Source organism: Colias croceus, chromosome 6, assembly GCF_905220415.1.
Source record: "Colias croceus chromosome 6, ilColCroc2.1".
NCBI classification, from domain to species: Eukaryota; Metazoa; Arthropoda; class Insecta; order Lepidoptera; family Pieridae; genus Colias; species Colias croceus.
The window spans coordinates 795286-820767 of NC_059542.1; the positions used below are offsets into that span (position 1 = coordinate 795286).

The 25482-nt window shown below is 34.0% G+C and overlaps 1 protein-coding gene across 2 annotated transcripts in view; it reads right to left on the bottom strand.

The window, feature by feature from the left end:
• The window catches only part of LOC123692746 (protein vein), a 51616-nt gene extending 47235 nt beyond the window's left edge, over window positions 1–4381 (bottom strand). For both annotated transcript variants that reach the window (XM_045637537.1, XM_045637536.1), the window contains exon 1: window positions 3915–4381. In XM_045637537.1, coding sequence (XP_045493493.1) covers window positions 3915–4329 — 415 coding nt within the window. In that variant the 5' untranslated portion in view covers window positions 4330–4381. The remainder of the gene's footprint in view (window positions 1–3914) is intronic.
• Window positions 4382–25482: the final 21101 nt, after the last annotated feature.

Genomic DNA, 25482 nt, shown 5'->3' on the forward strand with positions numbered 1-25482 from the left:
TATTGAATAGTGTACTTATACGACCAATTTAAAACATTATAAAAATTAAAATTAAAAAATAATGGAAACTCGTTGGCTCTACATTTTTATGAAGTTGGTATTTCCATGAAAAATATTAATTGGTTGAATATAGTATACTCCATATTATAATTAATAATCTCCTGCATTTGCAATTATCCAATAAATACAATTGGAATTTGAAATTAAATTCCTTGGTATTAATAGCGTCGTAGGCCCAGTGTGGACGTAGCACTATAGGACAGAATGACCGACAGAGCGCATCGTACATAATGGTGAACCGGCAACCCGTAACGTCTATTATGAAATAAAAGGTTTTTAATAAGACGCCATGTGACTTAGGACTATAGACTACAATGAAGGTCAAAAGCTCTAGTTTGTAGAATTTCCTGTAGGTGCATCGGACGGTTGGTAATAACTTTATTATGGAGGTAGTGAATACAGAAGTTTGGTTCGAAGTGAGGTTGAAATTATTAAGTTTGTATTGTCTTTGAATTATGTCGTACTTTTGAAATAATGTTGTCTATTGAAGTGCAACAATATAATCTGGAAAGATTGTTTTTATTTGCATTGGCTTATTAACGATGGAAATTATGGATATCCTTGGGAAATTGAATTATCTGTTAATAAAACAATTTATAGGATAGGCTGACGTACAAAGCAAATTATGAAAAGGTGTAGACCATAATATGAGTGACGTTGAAAATATTTTACACAAAAATATTTATGGAAAAACATTTTACCCGAGACAGCAAACGTGTGAGTTCCTAGAATGTTCATAGCATCATATTTTATTTATTCCAATGCCATTTTTACGTTAAATATTTGTAGTACTACATATCACCCACCAACGAACAATAAACACGAAAAATCAAGCAAAAATTCCATCTTGATCTAAAATCAATGCCAAGAATTTCACAAATGCTAATATTTATTGGATAAGTTTTGAAAAAAAATGATCAGAGAACTCGCAGTTTTGACAGTCACAATGACTGAACGTTTTTAAATCAAGCCGAGACAGATTTACAATCAATAATGAGAGAAACGAACATTAACAAAGGAAAAACGACAGATAGCAACCAGATAGATAAACATTTCAGAAGCACGCGGCAAACGTAAACACAGCAAGCGCCACTCACCGAAGCTTATGAGCAATTAGACTTAAAAAAGATTGGAAATTGTATAATTTTATGAGTCACCTAACGATCATTTTAAATGAAATTCTTGAAGGCATAAATCAGAGGAGGAAATGTAAACTTCTGTTTGTAATATTTGGAACTGCTTATCTAAAATTTCAAACATGCTCGTCTGTCTTTAAATAAACCATCAATTAACTATAAGTCCTGTTTTCATATTGCTATTTAGATTCTTAAATTCCTTTCGACATAAACTTAATGGATCGATGATGGATGTATGCACAAGTGAAAATAATTCTCAAAAGGCCTACAAATATGTAAGTACATAAAAATAAACTGTTGTTAACTACAACAAATGGTTATTCGAAAAATTGACCTGCCAATAGAGCAACATCATAATTGAATATTTATTAATTATTATCGATAACAATTAATTGAATTTATAGCATTGTTCCTTATCGGAACGACGGTGAACCTACAATATAATATTTCTAGGAAATTCCAAATTATCGTAATTTATTACTTGGCAACGGGTATCTCATAAAACGTTTTAGGACAGTCACTTGTTCTCTATGCAGATTAATGTCAAACTATACTACTGAATGAAATACCATATTGGCAAGTGTCCCTACGTTTAATTTAAGCCTTGGCGGTACGTTTTTTACTTTGTGTTTCTGTATCGAAACGGATGAGTCAATTCTAATGCATTTGGCGGTTACTATATCACTTTTGCTTGGATAATGAGGCGTTTTCATAATTAGTGTCAATGTGAGGCTAGATTTTATAGCTTTTACGTAGGAATATGAAAGTGCGACTGCAAATGAACCGAGATTTTATTCACATTATATTTCTAACTACTCAATAATAGTGGCAGTTAATATTGAATCTTAAGTTTATCATTTCACAGTATATTGTTGTCTAAACTAACCAAATGTCACGAACACCTACGAGGCGATCCGTCCACCGTAAAGTATCTGATACTTATTGAATTCAAATCCATTGATGATTCAACAGATGAGTCTATTGCAGATTTGCTATCGGATTAATCGAAGGTAGTTGTGACGTCACTCCACGCTCCAGTTCCGACCTGTCCGTGCCTGTCTGACAAATGTAGCGTTACGGCCTCTTACGTGAACTCTGCGCTGTTTTTTTGGCACTTGCTCCGATATTTCCGGAGCGCTTGAACTTTCTACTATTGGATTATCTGCGATTGGACCATCTTTCGATCAAAAATTATCGTAAATAATGCACAAAAAAGCTCGAGCTCTAGCTCAACAATTGTCTGAAAACAATAACTAGCGTACACGGTTCACGTACGGTGGTTGAATTGCAACAATTCTCAGTTGTGAAGTCAAATATTATAAAAATAATGACCAGATGTTCGATAAGGATGCTTTAATTAAGGAGTACTAGTAAAAAAGCGTTACTAGCTTTTATCTCACCGGTTCCAGCGGAGCGTGGGAACCGAGCAAATTTTACAGAACTGTTAATAAAATACAGTTTAATTTTTTGCTTACTTAACAATTTGAATTGTCTCAATTCATTTTAAATTACGTTCAAAATCAGTTCCCACCGTGAGATGTACATTGCGGGATTTAATGATATCGTATTTATAGTTAATCATTGAATAGTGTTGATGTACGTGCTGTATTGAGAATAGTTCTGATAATTTTCTCCAGTTCAAAGGAATGGTAGCGCTGACGTCTGACGTCTATATTTTGTTAAACGCCCCGGCTTTCGAGATTTAGTGAAATGTTAAGTTTAGATACAATATCCCGGTTACTGGGAGTGTTGAATGTTTCTAAACATGGCTTTAAATTTGTTTTACTTTTGTACATTTCTGATGTTGTATTCTGCGTTTTAGATTCTGAGTTTTATGCAAATTTACTTTGAAATTAAAATAAAATGAAGAATTAACCGTGTTTAACAAGAAGTACATAAAGTGGCAACGGAAGATTATTTGAATAAAAAGCGATCCACGTTTTAATCTATGCAGCGTATAACAATGATAATATCTTTAAAACACTCGAGTGCAATTAAGCCGGAGAGTTAGACTTCTTTTCCTTATAACCGTTTGTGAAGGGTGCATAATAAGAACAAGTTAAGTACATTTAGTACAGTCTACGTTTTGCTACACTGGCCACGTTTGACTATTTACACTGCACCTAAAATGGATTCATAATGGCTACTTGTTTGTACGATACACCTGCCTCGGCGTATTTGTTAGCAATAAAATTTATGAGTGTCTTTAATATTACGATTACGAGTAATGCTTGTGTTATGTTCTTAGACAAAGACATGTGATATGTCTTTGCGATGAATTTGTCTAGCTGAAGCTTTAGAAAAAGAAATTATGTATTTCAATATTATTAGATAAACATAGAGACAAAAAATATGAATTTTCATTGACTCTATGTAGAGCACTGTTTTATAATTTTTAGACTTATTTTAGTGTCATTTATAAAAACTCATAAATAAACATGATTATTGGTGGCTATTTTTAATACAGATGCGAGGACAATAATGTTTTAATGTGTGATTAAAAATTCAAATCGGTAATCCTATTGTTAGTGTCAATCAACTCGTAATGTAATTATCATAATTTGATAAACACACCGCGAGTTGGAAGCGAGACATGCAACAGCATAGAAGTTGATGATCGAAACTGTGTAACGACTGAAAACTAAAAGGGGCTATACCTCGAAACGCTCGCTTCGACGACGTCAACTTCCATGCACTTACAGAACACAAGACACTCACTGTAACCAGGCTTGTAGACCGCGCGTATCCTCCTAATCAACTTGCCGGTCCTTCTCAACGGAGGCCCGAGGGCCACGGCGGCATGGCCCCTCCTTTCCGCGAACACGATATAGTTCTTTCGATTCTGTAACGGCACTTCGAAACGTCCGGAGCACTCGAGTGAATCCTGGGGCAGTTTGAGCCGGATAATGGCATCTTCCCGGGGCCAGCGGCCCTGGCGGCGCAGAACGCGGCGGACTTGCACCGTGGCGGCGTCTTTGGCGAGCGATTGCACGCGCGCCTCGAAGGCGGCCGGGGCCCGGTAGGCTCGCCACGCGACGTCCGCCCGCTCGCAGTAGAGGCGGCGCGGCGCCGCCAGGCTGCCGACGAGGCAGAACAGGGCCCAGCAAAACGCCGCGCGCGCGCACGTCCTCATCGCGCCATCGCAGCGCACTCGCGTCGCTCACGTCGGTGCGACCCTAGCTCGTCGGCGGCCGGCGCGCGACTACTCCCTCCGCGGATTCACGCCCCGCTTACACCGAAATAGTCTACTGTGCGGGCACGCGCCGATATATCTCGCCCGATGATAAATTTGCGAGTGCTCGATCGTAATTAGCGGGTTAGCGCCTGATCGGGGTGCGTTCGAGGGCCCCTTATTAACTTTTTAGGTGAATAGTTGCCTTTCGGTTCGTATAATTTGACTGATAAAGCCGCCGTTTTTTATTCTCTATGTACGTTTTAAGTCTGATGCTAATTTTTCTTGTAAAAAACTAATTCTCATGAGTTACGTTACTACAGGTGAATTAATATTAATTTAATTATCTCTTTAATTTATTAAACTAGTTTTCGCAAAACAACCGTGTGGGTGTAAATTAATTAACCTGCCACGATTACAGCTTTTTTGTTTACACACGTTAAATGGAAATAGGGCACTAAAATGAAGCATTTCTTTAAATGTGTTGAGGCTACTATACCTACAGCTATTTTTATATTTAATATCATAACATTAAATAAATTTAAAATTATTAACCTAAAGTAGAGCCGCGCTCTATCAAAAGTTATCACCTGTAGGTATGCTCTACTATTGCACGTTAGTGATTTTATAATATAAATTATTTACAACAACTAAATATGTTATATTTTTTACTAGGTTTCCGCCCGCGGCTTCGCCCGCACAGTCAAAGAAAAACCCAGTCAAAGAAAAACCCGCATAGTTCCCGTTCCCGTGGGATTTCCGGGATTGCGTCATTTTCCCGGGATAAAAAGCAGCCTATGTCCTTTCTCGGGTATCAAAATATTTCCATACCAAATTTCATGAAAATTGGTTCAGTAGTTTAGGCGTGATTGAGTAACAGACAGACAGACAGAGTTACTTTCGCATTTATAATATTAGTATGGATTTAGGTGAAAATTATATGTACGATACTGGTTGTATTTTACATTTCATGTGTTGTATTATTCAAGACGAGTTTTATAACTGTACAAGAATTTTCAAAATTATTACCGTTTTAAAACATATTTATTACATCTGTTTCAAACTAATATTTGAGTACATTAAGTAGTTTTTTTATTTACAAAATTTACAACTGCCCAGTATTGGCTATGTTAATACATAAAGTTATTTATGTATAACATATAAATGAGAAAAAATAAAAGTGGTTATTTTTTGTAAAATCGCTTGAGGATGTTTTGAAACATAGATGCAACTTGTTGGAATTTAATAGATATGTATAAGGAAAATTTTTTAAAAGTAAAAATATTTTATTTCACGTAATGCTAAAGAAATACAGAATGAAACTTCTTTATATAGTATTAAAATTTAAACTTTTATTCTTCTTTGACTCTTTTATATTCATGAATATTTGGGTCATACTTTCAACCTGAAAATAAGATATTCAGAATTAGATTGATTTATGCTGTTATGAAGTTATTGACAGAGACTATTTACAAGTTTTAGTACCTATACATAAGGCTTCTTTTCCTGAAAATGCTAAAGATAGAGTTGGAAAATAAACTTTGAAAAACTCCATTGAATATTAATTTCTCATATTTCGCTTTAACAATATAACCTTTCATAATGTTAATATGCTTACCTAAGTACATCGATGTTCGTAGCGCAGGTTTTCATTTAGAGTGCCGTAGCCTGCTACGAACGTAGACTTGGCTACGATTGCTTTCGCCGTAGTTTCTCTACTAGATATTTTGTCTAGTAAAGGCATGTTTAGTTTTCAGGGGGTTGGTAAGTGTCATACTATCGAACTTTTTGTAGTATCTTCTAAGTTGAATTGCCAATTCGGTATTAGTTTAAAAAAATAACTATTCATAACTTGAAAAAGTTTATATGAATATTTCTTAAACGATATAAAAATGTAGTCGTAAAGTGTATATACAAATATAAATAAGCTTGAAAGATCTTGGACGTAAATAAGGGAATAGAATTTAAACTAATCAAAATTTGGATTTCAATTTTGAATTATGCAATGAAAATACAGAAAACTTCATTATTTATCGGTAACAGTCAGCACCATTCATATAAGCAGTACAGTGGATACAATATATGTAACATGAAATAAACACTAACCAAATTTATTTTCCAATATTTTTTTTTATTATTTCCTATCTATGACATAATAGGGCAGAAAGGTTCTGGAATGGAGGCCACGAACTGGACGACGAAGCGTGGGACGACCTCCCACAAGATGGACGGACGACCTGGTCCGAGTGGCAGGGAGCCGCTGGATGCAGGCCGCCGGTGACCGGTCGTACTGGAAATCCTTGAGGGAGGCCTTTGTCCAGCAGTGGACGTCCCACGGCTGAAACGACGACGATGACATAATTACGTAAAAAAACCATGAGAAAAACAGCAGGATGTATTTGTCGAAAGCCAAGTGAAAGGCTCTATATACCTGTAATAAACAGGAAGGTGATCTTTTGTTGTAACTCAATGGTTAAAATTAAACAATTTTACGCATGTTTATGACAGCAAATGGTTCCCACGGGTTTGGGACTCCTAACTGTGAATTGTGATAGATGAAGTATTCATAAAATAGTTTCTTGCATAAATGTAGAAAATCTTGAAAATATTGTAAATGCAATTTTTCAAAAGGAAAGTATCATACTTTCCTCAACACATTACACACGATGGTTTTACAATTCCTAAATAACTGACAAATCATTATTAGTCAATCGCGTGAAACCTTTTCTGTTAGTTGCGATTAGTATTAGGTTAAAATAACATCAAAATTACTAGAATAAGTTACCTTATCAATGCTTTAAAATATACAAATATCAATTACAAACACAATTCAAGATATCGTCTACAAAATATAAACAAGTTACTTAAAAAAAGTCATGAGAAATCATTCCAAAAGCTCAGTACCTAACGGGTCTCAGCTCGCTTTGCATCCGGACCAAAAAAACGTACGGAAACAGAGCCTTTCCTCTAAATACGTTACTTATCTCAGGTAGGCTCCATTCATAGTAAAACATCAATGAATGATTTCTTTGTAAAATTGCCGATTAGGCCTCCTATGATACGACCAGCTCAAAGAAATTTAAACTTTAATGCCAATAGATAGAGTTCAGTTTTCAACGTCGATATGTTCGGGTACAATAGTAGAAACTTGTCTGTACATTTTATGAGTTATTTATTCGTACTATGAGATGTTTAATGTAAATCTCAGTTTTGGGACGTATCTTTATCACAACACTTCGAATATGTATTTGATTAAAACGCACATGCAGCTTTGTGCCATAATTTGATTAAAATAGAGTCGATAATAGCTTGACAGATTTCATAGAAATACAACCTTAGAGGTCCATTGTACACGCACGTGCGTCACGGTGGGCTATTGTCACACACTCACACCGCAGAGTAATACGATTTGTATAGGGATGAATGAAATTATTTTTTTCTCATCGTGGGTGACTCATTCGGTGTAAAAAGTGTTCAAATAAAATGTTTTGTGAATGGTATGTGTGGATGATTAATCAGCATAATATGCGATTGTACGTTTATTAATTTATTTAAATAAGCAATCTGAATTGTTTTTAAATAAATACTTATTTTGAGAATATTTAAATTTTAGAAAAAATTGTTGTTACATTAAATGTGTTCTACATCTTATATACATATTGTATATTAGTTTTACCAGTTGCAAAAATAAATTCATTAATTAAAAATGAAAAAACACAACACCAAAAAATTGCATGTTACGTTTAGAATGAAGACGTTACAATGTAATTTACAGCTATTTCTACCTGCACTTCCGCCGCTTTATAATTCCCCTGCAAATTATTTGGTAACAATGGTATTAGTAACATTTGTAAAGGTAATCTTTGTTGGCAAACACGTGGAAGCAATTAGTCGAAGGTGGGAGAAAGTTTATTACTAGAGTTCGAGCGAATTGTGATTCGGTAAAGCTCTTATCGGTGTAACAGATGCTCACTTTCGATTATTTTAAATGTTTTTCGTACAGGTGGTAAAGATTAGTGGTATGATGTTTATGGGTTTAATCTTTTAATAAATGCCATCTGCTGTGCAACGTTAGTTAAGGTTTTAAGAATTATTAGTTACTTGTTTTGTAATTTTATTCTATTTTGAGTTTTTAGAAGTTCTGACGAACTGTTTTTGTATTATTCCATGTATAAATTATATTTTCGTACGAAAGGTAAACCTGATTGTTTATGTTTATTTATTTTTACTTATTAGAGATAGAGATAAATTTTTTCATCCATATCTCATTTTTTTCGTAATTCTAGTCATAATACATACTTACCTAGTTATTTTTTACAAAGAATAAAAAAATTATGTTACTTTTACTGAAACTTTATACCATCCATGCGGATGTTCCACCCATTAAAAAATTTGACCTAATTCAGTCCGTCCCTAACTCCCTAAATTTCAAAATGTTACTTATAATAAAACAATCTTTGCAGTCATAATATTGGCCCTACAAAACGCTAATAAATTGGTATAATTGTGGTATAAGTTATATTTATTAAGGATGGAGAACATTATAAGCATGAGCACGTTGGCTAGACGCAATTCGGAGTCGCGTGGCTTATTTCTCTCACACCTGCGAAACACACCTAAATATAACTCACAGACGTGCTACTAGTGGAACTCGAATGATTCTCGATTGGTGTTTGATAATATTCGTTTGAAACGAGACTTGACGCGTCATCTACAGACTACAACACAGGCGATCCCAGTGTGTCGTGCAATGCTGTAATGTATAAAATGGAAATAATGTAATAAGTTTTGCAAGAAATAAACTTTTTAGTTGTTTGTGTTATTTGGTAAACATTAAATTATCGTAGATAAAAGTATCGTTTGATAGTTTTGATAAATTGGTAAAATGGGATGTACTTGAGTTAATAACTGTTTATTAAAGATTTATTATAATAATTATATAACATATTAAAAACTTGATTTTGGATTTCCGCATTATCATGAGTCAATATTTATCTCATAATACTACACTTCCACAATATAACTCTATAAAATTGTATACCTTTTAAAACACATCGATCGAGAACAAATAGTGACATATCCTTGATCTGTTACGAGTGCCCTCACCTTACTATCCCGTGACACTGATTATAGCGATGCATTACTTTTTAACCGACTTCAAAAAAAAGGAGGAGGTTATCAATTCGGCCGGTATATTTTTTTTTTTTTTTTTTTATGTATGTACACCGATTACTCCGAGGTTTCTGAACCGATTTAGCGGGATGGTGTCGAATTGGTCCCATAAAAATTTTATTCGGATAGGCCCAGTAGTTTTTATTTTATGAGCATTTTTGTCTGTAGGTATTTGTAAATTTTGCAAGTGCAAGTTTGAAGTCGGTTGTTTTTAACGCAGTTATCACTTGTTTATATATTTAATGAATGAAAATCTTCCATATACTGTACCCAGACTAATAATAATATTTACGGCAAATGAAACATAATTTTGATTTTAGATTTTGACTCATTTTTTCAGATGATGATTTAAACTGTTTTTTCAGATGAGATAGAGTCAGCAAAAATATGAATACCAACCAATCTAATAGGTATTGAAAGTAATTCATTGCGATCATTATTTGTTGATGAGTTTTTATGGATGATAATTAGATAGAGTCAGAAATACTTTTGTTAAAATATACGTTACAATATTGTTACAATAAAAGCTACTTTATAGTAAAGAATGTATGAGTTGTAAGGACTGTAGTATAATCTGATGTGTTAATAGTTTTAGTGATATTAAATACTAGGTTTCCGCCCGCGGCTTCGCCCGCGCAGTCAAAGAAAAACCCGCATAGTTCCCGTTCCCGTGGGATTTCCGGGATTGCCTCATTTTCCCGGTATAAAAAGTAGCCTATGTCCTTTCTCTAGTATCAAAATATCTCCATACCAAATGTCATGAAAATTGGTTCGATAGTTTAGGCGTGATTGAGTAACAGACAGACAGACGGAATTACTTTCGCATTTATAATATTAGTATCTATGGATTAAAAAATCATCTAATATATTAATTTTCAAACTATTTCTTTAAATAAATTTGAGAATTGGTACCTATCTCTTTTTCTTCCAGTAAAAATCACAAAAACAAATACCTCAAGAAATTAATATATTTTCACCGATCCTTGAAAAGTGCAGAAAGTTTGAATTAAATCTGTCTGTTTAAAGTGAATCAAATGGATATTGTAAAGTGTGTTAAATAAAACAAATCATAATTAAGCCAGCTATTCCAGACTATTTGCACATGCAAACACGCTGCACATCGATAAATTTCGACACAGTAAATATTTCCTCGATCCCATAACTTTTTGCAAATAAAATAGTGAAATTATGATATTGTAGAGTTTTTAATACGTCTGATGTTTGGATAAACTTTCATAATGTTTATATTGGCAAATTGTGTGCGACTTTTTTTGTAGGGTTTAATGAAATTACCCTTTTGGGAGTGGGATTCGAGCATGCTTCGGCACAAATTGGGCCACGCTCGCACCGGGGAAGGTACCACACCCTCACAGAATATCGGCGCCATAGTGACAGTTTACTGTCGCGTTCCGTACGGTGAGTGAGGGGTCCGGAGGCCAACATCCCTTCCCATCCCCTACCCATCCTCTCCTTCCCTATCCTCATTCCGTCCCATCCTCGCCCCTTCTCCCTAAATCCTTCCAAATCCCTTTGAGGATAGCAACACATCCACTTCCCATGCAGTGGAGTGGATGCTTATGGGCGGCGTGTATCGCTTAAGTCTTAACACCAGGCGACGCGTCTGCTCGGTTGCTATCCTATAGCATAAAAAAAACCCTTCCAGTCTCGAATTATCATAGTTCTTATAAAGAGAACTAATTTTATTAATCTCCATATCTCGTTTTGAATTAGCACACTGAACAACTATTTAACACTCAATTAGTTGTACAAATAAGAAACCTAACCTAACCTAAACCTAAACTATCTTAATAGTTCATCAACTATGATGGTTTAGATTGAGTTCAAATTTTGTATAATTTAATGTCTTATATTTTCGATGTACCTAATTCTGTAGATCATTCAACTCTCTCTGCCCTTGACATTAATTAAAACGCCAGGCATTTAGGACAAAGAATTAGATTTCGCCACCAGCGAAGTAAAAACCAAAAAAAGTAACTCCCGACAGCTATAAATTACTTTTAATTTAAAGGCCAAAGAAATATTTTAATTAAGAGATTCTCTCGTTATTTATTGTTATTGATTAGTAACAAATAAATGAAAACGGTTAGTTGATATTATCATTCACACAATATTCGCTTCATTGATTATGTGATGGATGTTTTACGATGTGTTTCAACTTTTAAGGTCAATTCTTAATGATAAATAAGTAATTGTTATAGGTTGCAAAATTATGTTATGTATACCTATGCAATTGTAAATAAAGATTCTTTAAAAATAATTAGTGGTAAGAAATGTTATACAGTAGAACTCCAATTATCCGAACTCCGACTATCCGAATCGCCGATTATCCGAATCACAAAAAAATTGTCGAAAACGGTTGAAGACCGCAAAATAGCTTACATTGACGGACATGTTTAAAAAACAATGATTTTTATTTCTAAACTTGTATGTAACATTTTATTTATATTTAAAACATGTGAAAATTTTTGTTTCTTTCATTTAATTCAATAAAAAAATAGTGCAATATCAAAACGTAGCTTTTATTCTCTCCAATGGCAATTTTTTTTAAATCCGATTATCCGAATGGGTCCCGGTCCCCATTAATTCGGATAATTGGAGTTCTACTGTATTTCTGGCGGTTATTTTCTTTGTATACTGGTTGTTTTATTTACAAAGTGTTTATTATAATATTACAAACACTAATCATTTTGGGTCACTAATATACTGTATACTTACCTACCTATGGAAAATTTGAAATAAAATAAAGCCTATTACAATCAACCTTCTTCCGTTGATATAATATTTATACTCGTGGAACGACGTAAAACAAAGCAACAAAAATACAAAATTTTCCTTTTAATTATGTTCCTTTATAAAAAACTAGTTAATTATATTGATAGTACACTCAATAGCAGACAATACGACCTCCGTCGGAGTGTAACCGACATTCCCAGACGTACGGAAAAACATATAAATATCTACGTAATGAGAAGTTTTCATAGTTTATATGCAAATCGTATATAATATTAGATAAGCTGTAATGTATGTGTTACTTTAATTTTTATTAGTTTAGTTATATTTTGTAGTTTTGTATCTAATTCCTGGTTTAATTTTAAAATCGCTTTGTCAAATTTTTAACATATTATTATGTAGTTACTTAATCAATAAGCTCACTAAAGTACTTAAACATTTATTTATTCAACTAGACTAAAAATCTTCAGAACTCAGGATGGTTTATTAATCGTCAAAATATATATGATCTGAAAATTACAATAATTTTAGAAACGAAGCAAAAATTCACGAAAAAGAAAATCAGAATGAAAACTTATGAGGCACTTCGTTAAAGATTTTGGAGTTATCTCATCAAAATATTTTAAAATAATCATTTCTAAGCATAAATATTAATAATTCAAATACTTATTAAATCCAAATAGGATTCACCATAAACATAGGTATACCTACACCATGACGCTCGGATAGAGGCTAGAGGCTAGTCTGGTCACTGGTGACCTCGCGTTACGCACCGGAGAGCACGCCCGCAGACGGACTAATAGCACGATAAAATTCACGGCGGCCCGAATGCACCGGCCGTAACGGGCATCGCGATACCGAGAAAGTAAAGCCGATGTACATTTTGTATTTGTGATTTGGGGTTCTTTTCAACTGTGAGAGGTTCCGTGGATAGTTTTACACTGTGCTTCAAAATTTTAGTTAGATATTTGATAAGAAAAAAAAACTAGAAAAGAGTTGTCGTGCGTGCCGTACTTATTTATCATGATACTTTTCACAAAACTCTAAGATCGAGAGAAATATTTGAGACTTGGGGGCTTCTACATTAGGTAGAGTCTTGAGTAGAGTATATACTATATACCGCAATACCAGCATAATACAAATCAGTCAAATACTTACTGGGAATGTTACCTATGTACACTGTTTGAAAGTTTAATTCTAAACAATACAACAACAATGAAATTTAAATACTTCGTTGTTGGTGTGTTTTTATTGAAAAAAATTGAGGGTTGTCTACTTACAATTAAAATATTATTTGCTTATTAGATAAATAGAAATATATAATTGCAGAAGTATTACCTATATTTCCAAAACTTACATCACATACAATATGAAAGCTACATGCAAATTTCAGAAGAATTGGTTTCGTTCTTGACTTGATATATAGATAGGGAGGCGAGGTAGCTAAATGGCGTAATTAAACGGCGCCGTCGAGACTTATCAAAATCGATAGATAAAATAATTTCGAAAAGAAAAGCTTCTATGGTAAAAACCATTTTAGCGGTGGGTTTAGCGTGTACGGATTTTCAAAAATGTAAAAAAAATAGTTACTTGGGCATTCTCGAGCGCGTCAGATATTCATACTACGTATGCCCCAAGTGCCTCTGATAACAACGGTATACTAATCTGCCGGTTTGCGTGGTGGGGCTAGGCATATTAATTCGTCAAAAATGCACAAAAAAAAAATTTACTCGAGCGCGTCAGATTTTCGGAAGGGGTGTTAAGTAGGCCCCAAGGAAGCTCCCCTTAAAAAAACTGACGATTTCGGCGTGACGATAAGTTACAATGAATTTTTGAAAATGCAGAAAAAAAAAGTCCTTTTGAAATACTCGAGCGCGTCAGATTTTCATAGGGGAGGTTTATCTCGGTCTCCTGAAAGCATATTTTCTTAATCTGACAAAAATGTTGGTGGGTTCTCTTAATCTGACCGAAAAAGGTTTCAGAGTTTCTTTTTTTTAATCATCGTTATTTCATATCAATTTTTCTTAACACCCTCAGTTTTCGTGATATACTCAAAAAACCGGGAGTTTGAGTTTTTATGATGCTTCAAGTCAAAAAGTTTTAACTTTGGACAAAAATGTAAAGAGACCTTTTTTGTGTAAAATAAAATTACCTTTTTTGTTTATTCAAACTTTTTTTTTTGTAAAATGTATCGTTCGCGACTTATATACTGCAACGCGTTTTTCGGAAGACGAAATGGCTCCTCCAGACTTCCGGTCACGCGGAAACCGGCAGATTTTGTATTTTTAGTAAGTTTTAGATTATATTCTTCAAAATAAAAATAAAAACAATCGCGCTCGAGAATGCCGGATTAACGTTTTTTTTTTACAAGTTCGCGACCCTATAACTTGGCGGCGTCAAGGACTTATCGTCAGATTAGTTAAATTTAGTCTTAAAACACTAAAATCAACCCCCAATATCTTAATCTGACGCGCTCGAGTATTTCAGACTATCGATTTTTTTTTACTAATCTGATCGTCTATCCTGGGCGCGCGTCACTACTTAAAGAGCTAAATAGTTAACAAGGTTGTTCTATTAGGTCTAAGGTATCTCTCATATCTTAAACTGCCACGCTCGAGTATTGCAGAAAATTCCCCTCTTCGCCTCCCTATCTAATATCAGTCAATCATAATTTTTTGTCACAACATCAAAGGCGGTATAATTCGGCAAGAGATTATACCTTATAGATTGCAAGCGTTTTCCTTTTTGGGAATATAATTAATTACCTTTAATTAATATTCATTTATGCGCTTTTAACTATTGGGTAATGTTGTTTTTGAGTAATTATATTAAGTTCAGTAACGGAAGTACTCTCCCTTGTTGCAAAATGACAGTTTTTTCATAGATGCTGATGTGGGAAAAGCCAGTGGTAATTAAAAAACCTTGGAATATATAATATTTGAATTACAAGCTACGCCTACGACTTTGTCCTTAAAAGAGAATGCTGGCAACCCTGTCAAATTGAAGGTAAATACATCGACACACAAAAAAGTTCATTCGTGTAATTTTCACATAAAATTTACATCTTAATAGGAAAATTCATCACAAAGTGTAGTACACGTTTAAAAGACATTAAAGTCACATTATTATAAATACAATAACATATTTTATAATTAACTTGCAAAGCAATTCGCTCATTAATTACGATGGTATCTCATCGAAAATTGACATTGCTTCTCGAACGTTCGCTGCAATTAAAGGCTAAAGCAAAGGTCTTGCATGAGAGGATGTCACGGGCGAGTGCAGGAAGATTGCAATGATAACAAACAATAGGGGGTGGGACTTTCACTCTATGTGGTACTTTTAAAGCTTGATTATTATGTCTTCTGCATATTTTGTGTGTGAGAATTCGATGGATTGCGCTATGTTGAAAGGTAGAGGCAGTTTGGGGTTTGAACATAAATAGATGGGGGGACTGCCATGTAAGCATGCAAATCATCATGACTGCATGATTTTTTGAATCCGAATACCCGAAGGCTGTAATAACAGTTATTCTAATTATTATCTTTTTGGAAAATGTTACATGATTTTGACATCAATTATATAACCTTGCATTCAATTATGCATACTTCTGAGGTAAATTAATGAAAAATTTTATTCGTTTTATTTCTTTTCACGATAAATTCGTAAATTCGTGTTGTTAACACCAACACTTACCATACAACTTTTATGTCATAATTCAAAATTATTTAACATCACAATCAGATTTCAATAAAAGGGTGGATAACTCGAAATTAATAAAAAAGTTAACAGTATGTTGCATATTTGTAACAGCAAAAAGGATTGGAGTGACACAAACATGCAATTATGACGAAATATTGTGCGAAATATTATCATAATTTTCGCACAATGAAATGCAAATAAACAACGATACATTATTCATACACTTGTATTAAAAACTAGATGTCTGCTCGCGATAACAATTAACAGCCTATAAAATAAATGGTATTCGTCAATTTATTCATATATTTCCGTCAATTATGAGGGGAGTTATGACAAATATTACAACTCAGCACTTATGCCATAATTGTCTTGCAATTTTTGATAATTATTACTGATTAGCGAAGGGCCAGCAAGCATTCCGGCTACAAAAAATGCATGAGATTGGAATGAAAGGTGGAAAATGAATGAGGTTTTTCTGCCTCCTGAGTATATTATATATGTACTTTGCATATAATGCTATCAGTGCCTTTATAAATGGAGATATACCTATAGGTTTTCACTGTGGTTTTCACCGATGGTCTGTAGATAATTTTTCAGATATTACCATGCTAGTTTTTAGTCTATCGCACAAATGAAACTAGGTATTGTAGCAGACTTAAATATTTTAAGTATACAATATGTAATATGAACTCATACATAAAATATATCAGTGATCTATCGGCGCACAGCCCAAACCACTGGACATATCGGGCTGAAATTTGGCATGCAGGTAGATGTTAGGACGTAGGCATCCGCTAAGGATTTCCCAAAATTCTTGCGGGAACGGGGATGCACGTACAAAGTCGTGGGCGGAAGCTAGTATAATTTAAAATACGAACGTGTATTTATAGTTCGCAAAAAGTATGAACTTTATTATCATCAGGTTGGGGGCCCTCCATTAATCACGTGATGTTTTTTTTTGGTATTTTTTGACCCCCCCCTCCCCCTTGGTGATACGTGGTGAGGTTTAAGACTACCCCTCCCCCCTCCCCCCTATATCACGTGTATTTTTTCGTACCAGCAAAGAATAATTTTTTTATTTATAAAAAAATACTGGTATAAGTATCATCTAATTTTATTATACCTAGTAAATTAAAGACTACTATAATAAACGTTCAGAGGTAGACAGAAAGATTGCAGTTTGTTTTTGGATGACATAAAAATAATGAAAGATATGCGAAAAAGTTGTACGCGTTTGACTAAAAATAAATAGGTACTTAACATGTAACGCCGCTTTTCGGTTGAGTTACGCGCGCTTGTCGAAAAATAAATACACGTGATATATTACTTTACCCCCCCTCCCCCTTGTGATATTTCGTGATGTTTTGATGGACCCCTCCCTTTCGAGCCTCACGTGATTAATGGACAGCCCCTTGAAAACATCGTAGAAGTGAAACTTTCCATGTTAGTTTATAAGATTTGTAAACTTATGAAGTAAAACTTCTTTACGTGCGTTGAGAGTAAAATTTCAAGGTCGCGTCATAGCAATACCGTCATGTCATGGAATAAGGCGATTTTGGTATCTTTGAATCTAGCCCAAGATATTTCACTTCTGACACGTGTGCTCGGCACACACGCTTTTTTTTTGGATCATTTTATAAAAATAGTAAGGAGAATTGACATAAGAAATTTTATTGTACCAAAACGTTTAAAAGATACCTACGCGTAATAAATTTTACTATGGTCTATGTTTACGAATACTTTAATGTTTCGGTTTTATATTGTACTTGCAAAATGTGACGAAGGCGTCTGTAGGTAAGTGGCAGCCGGAGCGACGCCGCGGCCGGGGCTGGCGCCGTCTAGCCGACACAGACAATGATATAGGAATATAGATGTGATACAGGCTTATACAGGTTATAAATTAAAAAATATACATAAAAATAAGGTTGTACTCAAATTTATTAAAACTCTGTTTTACATCTTACATTAATTTTACTTCTCTGTAAAAAAATTTGTACAACTTAAGTTTTACAGAAACAGACAACACAACTAAGTTGAACCTTACAACATTTTTATTTGTGACTAGCTTACCGCCCGCGGCTTCGCCCGCTTTGTCTAAAACCTAATAAATTATATACTAAAACATTCCTCTTGAATCACTCTATCTATTAAAAAATCGCATCAAAATCCGTTGCGTAGTTTTAAAGATTTAAGCATACAAAGGGACATAGGGACAGAGAAAGCGACTTTGTTTTATACTATATAGTGATTGTATTGAACATTGACATTTCATAATGTACTGAACTTTCTAATTGATATCTTCAATTCGAAGCCTACTCTAAGATAGCGTTTAAGGGCACAGTAAGGGGTAGATATTCAGTGCCGCTTCCATAATCTCTATATCAAAGATTTAGCAACAAAATACGTTTGTATCCAACATTTTATAGATACACATGCTGATTCGATCATTACTACTGGTATTATGAATCGTTAATACGAAATACAATAGTGGCGGGAGATATTATTGATTTTGGCGTACTAAATTAGTTAAATTTATATAAAGCTATGCTAAGAAGCTATGGTGGCACTACCATGTCATTGATTTTGGCGTACTAAATTAGTCATTAATTTACATAAAGCTATCTATGGCACTATGTCTCAACCGGTAAAGTAACATGCAGCTTTTCTGCTTACCACTAGAATAAAATCTCTGGAACCAAGCTAACTACGTTAAAAAATACGCTTATTGCGCTATGGAACATGTGACTTTTCTGCTTACAGCTAGAATTAATCTGGAACGTTGCTAACTTACGCACTATTTTATTTTGTAATCTAAGTTACGCACTATAGTACTAGTAAGTATAAGTACTTGTATAAAACTGCAATACTTAGTGCGTTTCCCACGAGCGAGCGCTCGTAAAGTCTTCAAATTGGGCGAACCTGGAACGGGCCGACCACCAGCGGTGTGGTGTCGCACACTTGTGTGTGCGTGTGGTGTAGGTGACAGCGGTGTGGAGCGAGTTATGGGCGGGAGCGGATAGTGCCTTGATACAATATTATGATATTCCGCCATGAAGGATTTGTATTTGCAGGTGCGCGTTAAAAGATTGGCATGCTGAATTGAAGAGAAAATTGTATGTCTTGTAGTTCCTAGTAGTGTTTTATTTTTACATAAATCAAATTTATAATGTATAGATGAATATTAGAAAATTATGGATATTCTTAGGAAGTAATACTAGTAAGTAGTAGGTACTGCAAATAAATAAATACATAAAATATAGGCAAAGTGGATGAGTCGACCACCTAGAATCTGTGATGTCCTTGAATAATTTACACTAGTTTGCATACTATAGCGACAACTATTTATTGCATGTTATGAGCAGTAGCGAATTCATGAAAACAAAATAAAATTCCATTATTTTACACTTTCTTCTTTGCAATATAAAACAGTGCGATAGAATCAACGATATCATACATATTATGAATCGATACGTTATAACATAAGGCAAAAATATAAGCACCGGAAAATCTATTATTCTCAATTGATACCTATTTCTATATGGGGGTCGATTTACCTTTCAAAAATCAGAACTGAATATTATATTTTCTATAACTATGAGCCACCATCCTAAAATGCAGAATTGTGAATCAAAAGCTCCTGCTGTAGTAATAGTTAATTAAATCTCGCTTGTTGTAAAGTGTTCGAAACAAATAAACCTCGTTATAAATCAGTTAAATAGAATTTAATTTATATTAGTCAATTCGCCAAACCGCGACCTCCTGTCCCTTACCCCAGCGTCCAGTCCGCCGTGGGAACTGAGATTCCGCGCGTTAATCCATCGGTGGACGCTTCCCCGCTTTTGCATACTTTATTTATGTCGCCAACCCGCTTTGTTGCGATACTTGTAAGTTGTAATGGTGCGTCCACGTAGAGCCTGTGGAGCTCTGGATACTGTTTGTAAGACGTTTATAGTTTAGTAGAACTCGGTGTGGACAAACCATTGCTATTTTGTGATGAAAAAAAAAAGATAGATTTGTACTTATGCCTCTACATTTTATTCATTACGAGATTATACATACCATATTCATATACAAAATTCTTGAAGCAAAATTATTGTAGCATGAAGCAGAAATATCAATTGAATCGCAGATAGATCTTCCGATCAAATATATCTGAAATCTACTACAGAATTCTAGAAATATAAATTTGCGTTGTCAATACTTCTTGTAAGAACCTAACTGATTCGATATTTTAAATTTATTAACTAATGAAAAATTAATTAGTCTTTTTCAATTGAACCTTCACCCGCATGACTGTTTTATCTCCCCTATGTATATCTCAATAATAAATCACTTTCAATTTCTATCGAAATTTGACCCGAATTGTATTTAAATATTATTTGATTAAAAAAATAATGAGGATGATGTAATGCATTTTTGTCGTTCAATAAAGAAACTAATTCATTTCTTGTTAGCAAAAGTGAATACTTAGTTAATTCTAAAAATATTTCATTTGCTGAAAAGGTACTTTGTTAAAAAAACGTAAGATGGCAAACCGTTAGCGGTTTTATATTAACTATTAATGTATTTTAATATTTAAAACAATTACTTATTACAATATTAAATACTTAATCTAGCTATTATAAATACCCATTTGTAAACGATTCCACAAACTCTCAATTCTATAGAAACTATTTATCTATCCTTCCACATTCTAAACGCTAATAAATTCTCATATACCTAACTTATCCCGAAAGAAAATTTGCATAAAATGTTCCCTATTTCGTTTTAATAATTCTATTTAAGTGCGGAGGTGAATATTACATTCCCAACATACCAAAGGGCTTGGTCCAATAAACAGCGATTTTGTATTTTTATTTTCCAACTCTATAAAATGTTCTAAATATTTATTTCTACCTTTTTAATTTTCAATGAAATGACGAATGTTCACAATATTATACATAATTTAAAGGCAGAACACAATAATTAACCTTGAACCCATAAGTAATAATTTCTCAATAAACAAATAAAAAATATATCAGTTAGGACTACTTAACCAATGTGACACCAAAAATATAATAACTCTATATGACGGGCAGTCTATAAAACATTAACTAAATTAACTAAAAAATCCCAAACATAATTGTCAAATTATACTCACTTTTCACATGAATCAAACGTTTCCCATAAAATTTAATCCTCAATAAAAGCCTTATCCGCTCCCGCTTCCGCTTAGCTACTTGTACCACACGTGCAGGCGGTCGATGTGAGAATTTGCATCGAATGGAGCAGAGACGGGGCTCTACCACTGAGACACGCGGTATATTGCATCCACTAACGTCTTTGTGCTCCGTTTATTGACTTGCCGTTTAATAAAAAATATTGTTTCTAAGCTCCTCAAGTTTATTGTGGAGTTTAGAAATTATGTTTTATCCGACTGTGACGGAAGAAGGGATATGTTATTAAAGAGATGGCATGCCCCATGTTTGACTAATCATAATTTCAATTTGTCTTTATTTTAAGAATGATAATATTGTGGTTATTTCAAAAATTATTTAATTTTGGCGCCACATTTTATACGCTCTTTCAAGTTTAATTTTTCGTTACCAAAAAAGCGGACGAAACCGCGGCATCACCTTATAATAAAGCTTTCCCTAAACATATTAAGTATAAATAATTTTATTTCACAGTATTTCTACGAGCCGAGCGGCGCGGCGCATCAGAGAGAAATATAACAATGTTGTTATTTATACGTACGTGTTTCGAACCCCTAATAGAAGCTTAACCAACAACATAAAGGTACATAATGCCCTAAAAGACACGTATAGGTGTTCCAAATTATTTGATTGTCCGTCTGTCGGGAGGCACGGACTGTGAGAAACCAATCAGCTAATGTTTTTGTTGTAAACGAGCCGTTTTTGGAATGAAAGGTATCTATCTTAAAGAAATGTTTAACAATTAAAGCATCTTGAGATATTGTTTAGTTCGAAAATCTCTGTGTAAACTGTGTGTCTGTCACTTTTGTGTAATGGATAACTGTTGTGTTTATCACTTATAATACCACAAGAGCTTCAAAATTATCGGGTATTTTCCGATAGGTTCGTTGCAAACAAATGAAGGAGTCAAGTTTTTAGTCAAGGTTAAAAAATCACGAGCGCGAAGCGCGAGTGATTTTTCCTGAAAAACTTGACGACTTTATTTGTTTGCAGGGAACCTTGAGGGAAATGACAGATAATTTTAAAGCTCGTGTGGTATTCGGGGGATTATTTTTCCGTCCCAAATGTCGGCCAATAATTTCACAATTGAATTCAACCTGTCAGTTTGACGTCAACGACCAGAGAAAATTTTCAAAAAATTATCAGTACCTATAATACCATGTAGGTTGTACCACGTGACGTCGAATGGTGCAATTCTATTGGTCGATATTTGGGTCGGAAAAATAATCAACATAATTTTGCATAAAATATAAACGACGTAAGTAAAGGTAATTTAGCAAGTGCATCCATCTGATTTCAAACAATTCATAAGTATATTTTATAAGAAAACTCCTAATTACTCCATAAAACAATTAGTCTATCGATTTTTACAAAAAAATGTCCCGTACAAATAATTTGCATAAATACAAAATTACTTCGCCTGCCCTTAAATTATAAAGAGTGGCCCAGAAATTGGTATCTGTGCCTCGGTTTTAATCAAAATAATTAAGTATGCACTTGATTTATTACCTCTACGGGAGTGACGGGAAAAAAGTAAATGCCACCAGCGATGTTGGAGACACTGACTTGGTTTAGACCTCATATTCGCGACCACCGGTGAGATAAGTACCCTATTGTGCTTTTAAAAATTAATAAACTACATACGTAAGTAATCTTTTATTGGATACGTTTATTTGTGTAACTTATAATATTATGTGTGTATGTATTCTTTTGGTGGCATTTTTTTTTTAATTTCATAGCTTTTGGCTTGCGGTCCAGTTTCATTCAAGGTATATAAATAATTTGTTATTGATTGAAGTTTGTTACAGTACTTGTAACTGTAGAATTAATTTTCTAGTTAGATATCCATATTCCATTGTAGAGATCAGGTGTAAAAGGCTGTAACAAACAGAAGACGTGATTATGCATTTATTTTTGAATATCTGTTTGTTTCGTTGTAGGTACGCACGTAAACGCGTGTGTCAGCTAGAGAACCATATTGTGGCCATATATGTAACCAAAATACATAAAATTTTGCTTTATATCGAATACTTAAAAAAAGGAATAAACTAATTTAACAGGACGTGGTTAAATAGTTTATATTCATCAGCATCTATGAAAAGCCACAAGCAGTTTCCAAGTCCCATAAACCTTTTATTCGACAATTTCGTCTATTTCAAAACAAGGTCAAAATTTTGTGTTTTGTAATTTAATATGTTAGGTATAAAAGTGTAAATTATATCGTATGATTATGAATTTATTCGGCATCTAGCTGCCCAAATTTAAATTTGCGAAATAAATCAATAGATAAACCAATTTTTATTCAATTCAAGAAATTTTTAAAAGTGATAAAAAAGATGAAAGAAAGAAGAAAGAAGTTTCCTGGTCCTTAAACACATTGTGTCATAATTAGCGATTTATTATATTTTATAAGAATCTCGATAATCGAAATCAATCAATTTTTTCAATTATCGAAACGAATGCACCCTCCACTTTCCAAGTCAGTAAATAAATAAACAAACACGGGTTATCGGACCGCCGGCGAGGCAAAAAGTCAAATCTGTACAACTCAATTTTGGCACAACGCGAGAAAATAAGAGCGAAAAAAGTGCAAGCGCATTTATTACTGTGCCTCGTATTTTTTTAACCGATTGTAAGAAATGAGTTATACATTTTTCAATTCATCGCTCTGCAAGGGTAAGGGCTTCATAAATAATGTAGAATCCATTGCTGAAAGGTCACAAAATCTGTTTCGTTGTTTTTTTTAGAATTTACATTATTTCAGATAAACATAACAGCTTTCCAATCCTCTTTATACTTACTATGAACGTAGAAAATTGTGTATTTTGTCAAAATCAACGTAAGCTTAATAACTTTTTCTTGATATTGAATTCAATAGACGCTTTTTTCATTATTGGTGTTTAAAAATAAAAATGCAGACATTACAATACAATACAATTACAATACAAAGATATCTTAATAATATTTAATATTCCTCGAGTCTAGATTACAGTTATAATTTTTAATCATAAAAAAATTGCAACTTTCTCCCCCTCACTAACAAAGGCCCGCGGCCGTGTCGCGCGCCGTATCACAGGGCACCGCGTGCGCCGGTGGTCCCCGTCCCCCCGCGCACAGCACCTCGCACCCCGCGCTCCGGGCGCGGAGTTGGGACGATTCATTTGCGAATTTAAGGAGACGATGGTATAGAATATAGATGCATTATAATTAATAATATAACAAATTAACAAATCTGTAGAAGGGTCAATTCTGTACATTAAAAATATTGAAAAAATAAATAGCACGGGTTTTACTGGATCGATACCAAACCCAAATATGTGATTAAATAAATTTTTGTTTGTCTGTCTGTCTGTATATGATGACATCACATGAAAACTAGAAAACTAACGGTTCGATTTCGATGAAACTTGGTATATACCTTATTATCCTGGACATAAAATAGGATACTTTTTATCCTGGAAAAATACAATGTCTATGGATAAAACTGAAAAATTAAGGTTTATTTTTTTGTATTTGCAAGATTCGTCGACTTACTCCATCACAAGACGGTATTGCCATGACGCGACCTTGAATATTTACTCTCAACGCGCCACCGCGCCAGTAGTGTTTATTACTACCCCCTCTAAGAAAATATCATACCTATGCATACGTCATAATTTGCATACCTAGCAAGTCACAGGGTGAGATACGCCACCAATCACCATTGTCAATGTGTGACTAATTAAGAGTTGTCATGTGTTTGTGTGTGTGTGTGTAAGCTATGAGTAAATAAATATTCATTCACACGTTTCGTCTATTTAAACTTTCGCCCACTCCAGACTGGGGAAAATAGGTCGGCGCGATATAAAGTCGGGAAATTATGTGTCATCGACTCTTTTCTTGTTGATATTATAGTGTATTGGATTCTGTTACATGATGGGTTTATTGGGATGAATTTGAAGTTGTGTGAAATGTACCTTAGTTAATCATATTATAGGTCTAATGAATTGTTAAATTATAATACTTACTGCATTGTTTAATGAAATTTCATGTTCATTTACAAAAAATTAGCTAATACCTTAGTAACGGAACATAGGTATTAATATCTTAAATTTTTTAGTTTGTATGGATTTTTCTTATTTTCTTCTAGTCTTCTCTACCTATAATAATATTTATAATATTCAATTTAATTTAAAATTTAGTGTTTATGAGAAATATCTGGAGCTATCCGACCTCACACGTGTTATCTTCGCGTTTCTGCGAACTTCGCGCGAACTGTCAAACGCGTAGAGTTCTTACATCTAATTTTCCGTGC